Raw genomic sequence first — 9,488 nt, forward strand, 5'->3', positions numbered from 1 at the left:
GCCCTTCCCTGCTCGCCATGTGCGCGCATGTCCTCCCGTACACGGTCCCGGCTGACGCGAGCAGCCGTCCCCGGCCCCCTACCTCCCTCAAGTACCGTACCGCCTCTACATGCCCTCCCTCGCTCGCCATGTGCGCGCATGTCCTCTCTTGATTGTCCGGCTGGGCGAGCAGCTCCCGGCCCCCTACCTCCCCCAAGTACCGTACCGCCTCTACGTGCCCTCCCTCGCTCGCCATGTGCGCGCATGTCCTCCCTTGACTGTCCGGCTGCCCCAGCAGCTCCCGGCCCCCTACCTCCCCCAAGTACCGTACCGCCTCCAAGTGCCCTCCCTCGCTCGCCATGTGCGCGCATGTCCTCCCTTCCTTGTCCGGCTGGGCGAGCAGCTCCCGGCCCCCTACCTCCCCCAAGTACCGTACCGCCTCTACATGCCCTCCCATGCTCGCCCAGTGCGCGCATGTCCTCCCTTGGTTGTCCGCCTGCGCGAGCAGCTCCCGGCCCCCTACCTCCCCCAAGTACCGTACCGTCTCCAAGTGCCCTCCCAAGCTCGCCCAGTGCGCGCAGTTCAATCCGTTCTCGTCCGGCTGGGCGAGCAGCTCCCGGCCCCCTACCTCCCCCAAGTACCGTACCGCCTCCAAGTGCCCTCCCATGCTCGCCAAGTGCGCGCAGGTCCTCCCTTCCTTGTCCGGCTGGGCGAGCAGCTCCCGGCCCCCTACCTCCCCCAAGTACCGTATCCCCTCTACATGCCCTGTTTGAAATGCCAAGTGCGCGCATGTCGTGCCCTCCTTGTCCGGCTGGGCGAGCAGCTCCCGGCCCCCTACCTCCCCCAAGTACCGTACCGCCTCTACATGCCCTTCCTCACACGCCGAGTGCGCGCATGTCCGCCGGTTCCTGTTCGTCGTGGACACATTAGCTCCATGCTTGACAAGCACTTGCATGCAAAGTTTGTATCCTTGTCTGGCTGCCACGTGCAATGGCGTGTCTCCGTTGCTCAAGGTCTCCGTCATCTTCCCTCCTGCCCGGCAGATCATCGGTATCAGGTCTGCTTGCCCCTGCCGCACTGCCATGAAGATCGGAGACTCCAGCTCCGAGTCTTGTTGACCTCGCCAGATCCCCTGAAGCTTACAGAACTGCTCCGCCAGCCTCTGCCCGTCTTGATCACCCGTATCGCTCAGAGCTCTGCGATGCAAGTCTGATATCTTCGTCATGTAGAGATCTTTCATCTTTTTTGCTCTGATGTCTTCGCATTGAAAGTCTCCAGTACCGTCAAGCCAGAAGTTGATCTTGTTCATCGCCATATCCTTCAGTCTCGTCGCTTCTCCCATGGCCTGTACATAGTTTTCATCGTCGTTGTACCAAGCTTCGCCCTGCTCCTTGTATCTCCTCACGACCTCTTTGATTTCTTCCACAATCGACACACGCAGGTCGTGATGATTGTTCATCATCACATCCAAGGGTGCATCTGCCATCCGATCTTTGACTCGCTGCGACTGCATCATGCCCTCCAGGTCTCGCCCGATCTCTTCCTCCACGTTCTCCAGCAGCGCCATGAACAGCTGCTTCCGCTTCCCCAGAGTCTCCTCTATCGTCGAGCACGTCAAGTTCGCGTTGATCTTCAGCGGCACCACCCGCACCAGCATCCCGTCTGTCTCTTCCACCCGCGGCTGCTTCACCACCTCCAGGTACGACAGCGGCGGATACAAGATCTCCTTCTCCTCGGGGTACTGCGACAGCAGCTCCAAGTCCGCTCCCCGGTCGATGGCCCCGCAGCTGATCTCGAACACCGTCGGCAGCGAGCCTTCCTTGGCGTACTGCAGCGCCACCTGCCTCTCCGTCGACGTGCTAAGCATCCCGTACTCCACCCCCCCTGACACCCCTCGCGCGTCCTCCTCCACGAACCTCGCCGGCATCCGCACGCCCTTGAGCCCCCGGTACACAACCCGCGACGAGGGCAGCCTCGTGGTCTTGGACAGCTTGATCACCCCGCTCACCACGCAGTGCAGGGTCGTGACGTACTTGTTGACCTTGTGCGACTCCGGAAGTCGAAGTACCGCGTTGTACTTGTAGTACATGGGGCCTGTCAACCGCGTCTGTCAGCTCTCGTCGCACCTCTACGCGTCTACACGTCTCTCATCCTCTACCTGTGTAGAGCAGCAGCGCGACGACTTCCTCCTCCCGCAGCCCTGCTTCCTTCACTCGCTCCTCCGCCATCAAGCCCTCCACGTCGCGGATGCGTCTGATCCCCTGCGAGAGCTGCCGCCGCATGCTCGGGTCTGTCACGGCCCCCCACTCGCGCTTGGGCGTCGTGACCTCGTTGTGGTTGGGCGGAGTGAACGGCTCCTCCGAGTCCTTCCTGTGGCAGTGCTCGTCCTCTAGCCCCTTCCACAGGTCTGTGCTGGGCAGCCCGATGCGCTCGATGAGGCCCCCGTGAAACTCCTCCAGCCTCCCGAAGATAGCTTCCTCTCCTTCCTCGATCGAGAACTTCGCGTTCCCTCCCTCTGACCTCCCTCTTGACCTTCTCGCTGATGCTGCCGATCTTCTTGAAACTGCATCCGATGACGTCACCTGGACGGCTTCGAGCACGTCTGCAATGCGTCTACCGCACGCCTCCTTCGTCTCCCTCGCTAGCAGCCCTGATAAGGGAGACCTCGGGCTGCCTCCGCCGATCTGCTCTGCGATCCTCCGCAGCACGTCAGGCCGGGCGAGCATGTCCTGCTTGCGCCCGAGCTCCCACTCCCTCGCGATCGTCCTCTCGTACTCATCGACACTACTGCATGTCTCAGCGAGACGCGTGAGGAGGTCGGCCGGCAGATTGAGACCCAGGCAGAGCTCGCTCGCTTGTGCGTGACCTGCCGTCATGTCCGAGTCTTGGGAGCGACTGAGGTAGAAGACCTGGAGCGTGTCGCGCATGTCAGGAGGAAGCGCCCACCGACCTGAGTCTGACGATGACGAGTCCTCGCCTTGTTTCGCCTTGCCTGACTCGGGGATTGAAGCTTCTTCAAGCTCATGCAGCAGCTGTAAAACGACCTCAGAGTCCGCCTTAGCCTTGTCTGCTGGTCTGCTCTGAGCTTCTTGCGCGTGTTCGCGTTGACTTTGGTTTCTCTCCTTCGGCTCGTCGGGTTGATCTCCCTGGTCTAGCGATAGCTTGACTAGTGCTTGCGCCTCCTCTCCCTCGATTTGTCTTCTTCTCTTCTTCCTCTGCTCGTCATGTAGCCTATCGGCCTCTCCTTCCTCTGGCTTTCGCTTCTCCTTCTCTTGTCTCTTGCTTGCTGTCAGGCCTGGCGTCAGAGTCACCTGCTGCTTGTCGTGATCACCCCCTTCATGCCCATGCCCATGCTCAATCGTTTCATGTGCTGACGTCATCATAGCTTGCTCGCTCGCCTCCTCGTCTCGATGCTTCCTCCTCTCGTCTAGACTATCCGACCCCACCTGCCCTCATGCGTCAGACCCTCATACCTCACGGCTACATGTACATCCGGCCTTACCCTAGAAGCCGAAGCCGCAGACGAGCCGCCGGTCGTCAGTCTTCTTCTCTTGTTGCTCTCACCTGCGCATGGCTTAGACGATCGTAGTCTATCGCCTCTACCTTACCTTTCCCTTCCTTCACAAACGCCTCAAAGCTCCTATACCCTCCAGGCCTCTCGCACTCCTCCAGCCCTCGGAAACCCTCTCTCAGCTCCTCGCTCCAGCTCTCCTCGCACTCCCTCCAGTCTGTCCTGTACCCGTCGCTCCTCACGACCCAGCCTGTGCTGCTGATCCACGTCCTCCAGCCCTCCAGCTCGTGTCTGTCGTTCTCATGCTTGCTGTGATAGTATTGGAGTAGACAATAGTGCAAGAACACGCTGCTAAGCTTGGTCATCTTCAGCATCATGACGTAGCTTCTGGCGTGAACGGCTCTCTCCAGCACATACAAGTAGAACAAGACCTCCTGACCACCTCCAGGCATCATCTCTTCTCGTAGATGCTCTTCGATCTTATCCATCCCGTCCTCCCATGACACCGACGGGTCCAAGCATTCATCAATCACCCTGCTCCATATCTCCAATGCTTCATCTCGCTCATCTGGGTCTGATATCACTCTGCCCATCTCCTTGCTGATCGTGTAGTCCAAGATCGCAATGAGCAGCTTGTCGTCCGACATGCTGCGACCTGTCTGACTTGCCTTCCATGCATCGAACGACTGCGACGAGATCTTGTTCCGACCAATATACTCCAGCACGTCCTTGACCAGCTCGGGGCCTACGAGATTCTTTTTGACCTTTGTCAGGAAGTTCCCTAGCAGCCTTCGGGTAGAGAACCTCGTGTCTTCGTATCGCAGGAAGTACATCAGCACGATCGAGCACACCCTCCACCGCGGACTATCCGCTCGCTGCTCTCCAAGGACATACTTCACCGCCGCTATCGCCTTGTCTCTGAAAGACTTGGCGTCTTCAGGGCTGTAAGCCAGCACGTACGTGTCTGCCTTGGACGTGTCTGTGAGGGGAGGATAGCTCGATACGACATCCTTGGCAGCATGCAGTGCAGCTGTACTGCTCCTGATGTCTCTCAGAGCCTCGCCGTCGCTCACCAGGCAGAAGCCTCCCGGAATGTCATCAACGTTCATCGATACACAAGGTTGTGTCTCTTTGCATCTCCTCGCGCAGTCTAGTAAGACGCTGTCAAGCGGTCTGTTGCAAGCGAACATCCCTGTCTCTGCATCCAGAAGCGACTCAAACAGCTTCGACTTGTCGCTTGCTGTCTTGCCCTTGCCGCATGTCAGCAGCAGAGTCCAATGCTTGGGCAGCGCCTTCACTTCCGGATCTTGCGGCAGACCTTCTGACACTCCCTCGATCTTGTCCCGACAAGCGTCTATGACCACAAGCACCCTCGGATGATATCCTGATACATCTTGCTCAAAGTCTCTGAAGAACTTGAAAACCTCCTTCATTGACAGCATCTTATCACCCATCTCCCGGAATGATAACCCTCTCACTTCCTCCACGTCCGTCGGTACCAACATCTGATCCTTGCTCCTTGACTCGTAGATGCCATGGCCCGCGTAGAAGAAGATCACCAGCTCCGGACACGCTCCCTCTAGCTCCCTCAGACTCCTCCTCAGGCACCCCTTCATCGCGGACAAAGTTGGGTTCGAGCTCAAGACCGAGTGACACTGCGGGAGTGAGCAGAGCTTCTCATGCAGCTCCGTCGCATCCTCCACGGCCCTCGCAAGCGGCTCGAGCTCTCCCTGGTAGTCGTTGAGCCCCATGCACAGCCCGTACACCCAAGGATGCTCCAGGAAGATCAAGTCTGCCTCGAAGCTCCGCTCCGTCCGACTGTCCTCGAAGCTCTGGGAGCGATACGTCGACTGACCTGACAGAGCGCTAGCAACACATCGAGTCACTCCCGTACCCTCCTCTCACGCCCTCCTCCTCTTGTCTACGCTCTTACCTGTTGCGCCTCGAGAAGCTCTCGTCCGCTCTACCTCCCTCTAGAGCAAGCTCCATCACTCGCCTGACTAGCTCCCCAGCACCCTCGTCGTCACCGCCTCCTCCCTCGCCAAGCAAGACGGCTTCATCCGCCTTGCGTGTCTCTTGTCTCGTGCTGCTGTCAGATCCTCTCCCTCCTCTCCTCTCTATCGCTTTCATCCTAGCACGAGTCAAGCTCCCGCCTGTCGCCCGGCCCGAGACAGCCTCGTCCTTGCTACGAGCCCCCCAGCTCTCTGAGGTCATGACGTGCAGGCAGAGCTCGTCATCCGGCCGCTCCTCCTCTCTGAAGCACAGGAGCCGCTCCAGGAGCGAGTCTTGGCCCTCCAGGTCGATGATGCTGATGAGGCGGGTGGTCTTTCGTTGCATGCCGGCATAGAGCTTGTCTAGCAAGCGCTCGGTCTGAGAGACTGGGCTGCTGCTCCATGCCTGGAGGTCTGAGAAGGTCTTGAGGAGAGAGTGAAACCTCTTCTGCACGTATCCCTCCATGGCAGGCTTGATGCTGCTGCTCGCTCCGTCTCCTTGCGTCCCTCCCGCCATCCTGCCGCGCTCCCAGCAAAGGTCTCCCAGATATATGAACTCTCTCAGTGACAGTCCTCGATGGGAGGCCCGGTCCGACTGAATCGGAGCAAGTACCGGGCCCGAGAGCTCTGAGGGGTCTGCCTGCACATCGTACGTCATGCCGGGGCAGGGAAGACGGGAGGGAGAGGGAGATGCGAGAGAAGGAGAAGAAGAGACTGAAAGAGAAGAAAGAGGAGAGGATATTGATGATGATGATGAATCAGAGAGATAGTAGTGAGAAGCGCTGGCATCTGAAAGTGATTGAGCTCTGTCGATAACCGGAACCGACGTTTCAAAGTTTCTGCTTCGCCAACGCAAGAACGAATGGAGGAGGAAGTAGGAGACGTGATCTTGACGTGCGACATGGAGGCAGCCGGACCTCTGAGACTGAAGATCGACAGCTTCGAAGGAAGCAAGGAGGACCTGACCAGCGGCATCCACCCCGAGAATGCAGAGAGTCTCCTCGCCAACCTGTTTGTGGAAGCTCAGATCATGGAGGGAGAGACAGCGGTGGGTCTTCCCTCCCGCACATGCTACACATCCTACGGGAACCAGTGTCGCTGGAACGACCTGCTGACCTTCAACCACGTGAGGTACTGGCATCTTCCTAGGGACGCCGCCGTCCACCTCACGCTGCGAGCGCTCTATGCTCCGAGGAAGTACGTGTCGCTGGGGGAAGCGTCGTTCAGGCTGTTCAGCAAGAAAGGACGGCTGAAGAGCGGGAGGAAGAAGATCCAGGTGGAGTTCTACCATGGCAACGAGACGACCATGGACGCGCAGCAGCTGTCGCCTCCGCCTCACGCGCTGAAGAAGCATGGAGGAAGCGTTCCGAGCATGGAGAAGCTGGAGAAGCTGATGCAGCGGTACGATCGCAACGCGATGGAGCGAGTGCCATGGCTGGACGTGCTTGCCTTCAGGAGGATCCAGCAGCTCAACAAGGACGTCGGAGACGGGACTTGTCGCCCGACCATCACGGTTGAGATGGAGAGGTGGGACCGGACGGTGATGTACGGGGTCAGGCCCTACACGCAGATACCGAGCGGAGGGAACTCGCTGCTGCCCGATCCTGAGCTCGGGTGCGACAACCCCGTCGAGCACAAGCATCGCAAGCTCGCGCGATCTCTGCACAGGGCTCACCAGGACCGCAACCTGCAGCCTGACGCGGAGGAGCGACGGCAGATAGAAACTCTCCTCAAGGCCCCATGGGACTGGGCAGACCTGACAGGGGTGAAGATGAACGTGGAGCACAAGGAGCTGCTGTGGCGGTACCGGTTTGCTCTGACCAAGGAGAACAAGGCTCTGACCAAGTGCTTGATCTGCGTGGACTGGAATGACGAGGAGGAGGCGGACCAGGCGGTGGATCTACTGCAGGAGTGGCAGAAGCAGGTGACGATCGACATCAACGACGCGCTGCAGATGCTGTCAGCCGCCTTCACGCACCCCAAGGTGAGGGAGGCAGCGGCGAGGAGAGTGGCGATCGCGGACGACCAGGAGCTGCTCGGCTATCTGCTGCAGCTGGTGCAGGCGCTGCGATACGAGGGAGGAGGAAGGGAGGGGGGCGACAGCCTGCTGAACCTGCTCATCGAACGAGCGAGCAACAACCTGGAGATCGCCAACTACCTCCATTGGTACATCTTCTGCCAGCAGCTTGTGGAGGCGGACGGGAAGGAGGCGCGGGGGCGGCAGAAGCACTATGAGCGAGCGCAGAGGAAGCTGATGAACAAGCTTGAGAGCACGGAGAAGGGGAGGTCGATCATCACGGTGCTAGAGCAGCAGCACGACCTTGTTACCTTCCTGACGAAGCTCGCGCAAGAGATCAAGAACATGAGAGACAGCAGGCAGAGGAAGGTAGAACGACTCAAGTCAGCCCTGGCCTCGACCCACTCGATGATCTTCGGGTCTGCCGGAGGGTCAGCGGGAGGAGGAGGAGGAGGAGGAGTACGTCTCAACATGAACCCCAACATCATCGCCGTCGGTCTGCATGCGGAAGACGCTGAGGTGATGGAGACGAGGAGAAGGCTCTGTGTTGTCATGGCGGTCACGAGCTGGTCGTGAGAGTGTGCTGCTGCTCCCTTGCTCTTGTCTTGATGACGCGCAGCTCATGGGCTTGCAGGTCTTCAAGAGCGCGATGATGCCGCTGGGGATCTCGTTCCTGACCAACACGCCGCAACCAGACGTGAAGGCGGCTGATCGCATCCAGTACAAGTATCGCATCATCTTCAAGGACGGCGACGACCTCCGTCAGGACCAGCTGGTGTTGCAGATGCTGAGGCTGATGGACAGGTAGGCGAGAGATGCTGGGATGAGAGGGGTATGAGGGGGGTCGTCAGCGGGGGAGAGGAGGAGGGGGATGAGTTGTTGCTGTCTTGTGCTTGTGACTGGACAGTGTCAGGGAGCTGAAGAACTCCGGACTTGACCTGAAGCTGACGCCTTACCGAGCGCTTGCGACGTCACCTTCGACAGGTAGAGCAGGGGGGGGAGGGAGGAAGGAGGCGGGGGTGGGATGAGGAGGAGGCAAGTGGAGACCTGACGGCGAGGTTTTCTGTCAGGGATGGTGGAGCGGGTGGACTCATACCCGCTGTCAAAGATTCTAGCAGAGTACGGGAAGGACATTCGGATGTAAAGGAGGAGGAGGGACGACGGAGAGGGTGAGAGGTGTGGTCAGGTTTCTACGTCAGCACCATCCCGATCGGTCGGGCCCGTTTGGGATCGCAGCGGAGGTAGGCGATGAAGGAGATGAGGAGGAGATGAATGTGCTGGATGAGGGAACTTGTGATGATGATGAGGGACAAGCTGACGAGACATGTAGAAGACGATGATGGAGGAGGAGGAAGAGGAGGAGGAGGGCGAATAGGATATGGATGAGGATGACAAGGAGAACGATCTGGAGGAGAAGCGGTTGATGTCGAGGATCAACATGAGGATGGAGAAATCGATGACAACGAGGATGAAGAGGGAGAGGGAGATAGTCATGACAAATGAGTAGAAGAGGATGATGATGATGATGAGGAGGAGGAGGCTGATGGTGATGTTGTTTTGTTGGTGATGATTGAAGGGACGATGAGCAATCAAACCCTTCAGCCTCTTGACAAGATGTCATGTGTGCAGGTGATGGACAATTACGTCAAGAGCTCAGCAGGATATTGTGTCGTCACCTACTTGCTGGGAGTAGGTAAACTCGTCACAGATGAGAGTGACACGTCATGGTGCTGGGGGGGTTGAACGTTTGCTGATGTCCAGGAGATCGTCACTTGGATAATGTACTTCTGAGCCCAGGTGAAGATGATGAGAGAAGGAGAATCCGCAATCGCCATGTGCAAACCATCACGGAGACATTTCGATCATCATCATCATCATCATCATCATCATCTCTATCGTCTCAATCATCATCATCTTCATCATCATCATCATCTCTATCAGCTCAATCATCATCATCTCCGTCATCATCATCATCATCATCATCATCATC

At 58.4% G+C, this 9,488-nt stretch overlaps 3 protein-coding genes across 3 annotated transcripts in view; 1 reads left to right on the forward strand and 2 right to left on the reverse strand.

Moving 5' to 3' along the window:
• Positions 1–76: 76 nt before the first annotated feature.
• GUITHDRAFT_78283 (hypothetical protein) lies at positions 77–934 on the reverse strand (the record flags this gene model as incomplete). Its single annotated transcript, XM_005824213.1, has 1 exon — positions 77–934. A coding segment is annotated over one exon (858 nt), but the record flags the coding sequence as incomplete, so codon positions are not given.
• A 735-nt stretch (positions 935–1,669) lies between these two features.
• On the reverse strand, positions 1,670–2,068 carry GUITHDRAFT_78202 (hypothetical protein; the record flags this gene model as incomplete). The annotated part of the gene is made up of 1 exon (XM_005824214.1): positions 1,670–2,068. A coding segment is annotated over one exon (399 nt), but the record flags the coding sequence as incomplete, so codon positions are not given.
• Positions 2,069–6,343: 4,275 nt separating this feature from the next.
• VPS34B (phosphatidylinositol 3-kinase Vps34B) overlaps positions 6,344–9,488 on the forward strand; it is a gene marked incomplete at both ends in the record, with an annotated part of 4,941 nt that continues 1,796 nt past the window's right edge. The window contains 6 exons of the mRNA XM_005824215.1: positions 6,344–8,017; positions 8,133–8,302; positions 8,412–8,482; positions 8,569–8,617; positions 8,685–8,739; positions 9,128–9,191. Of these exons, the coding sequence (XP_005824272.1) occupies positions 6,344–8,017; positions 8,133–8,302; positions 8,412–8,482; positions 8,569–8,617; positions 8,685–8,739; positions 9,128–9,191 (2,083 nt within the window). The remainder of the gene's footprint in view (positions 8,018–8,132; positions 8,303–8,411; positions 8,483–8,568; positions 8,618–8,684; positions 8,740–9,127; positions 9,192–9,488) is intronic.

The sequence above is a fragment of the Guillardia theta genome (assembly GCF_000315625.1).
Source record: "Guillardia theta CCMP2712 unplaced genomic scaffold GUITHscaffold_97, whole genome shotgun sequence".
NCBI classification, from domain to species: Eukaryota; class Cryptophyceae; order Pyrenomonadales; family Geminigeraceae; genus Guillardia; species Guillardia theta.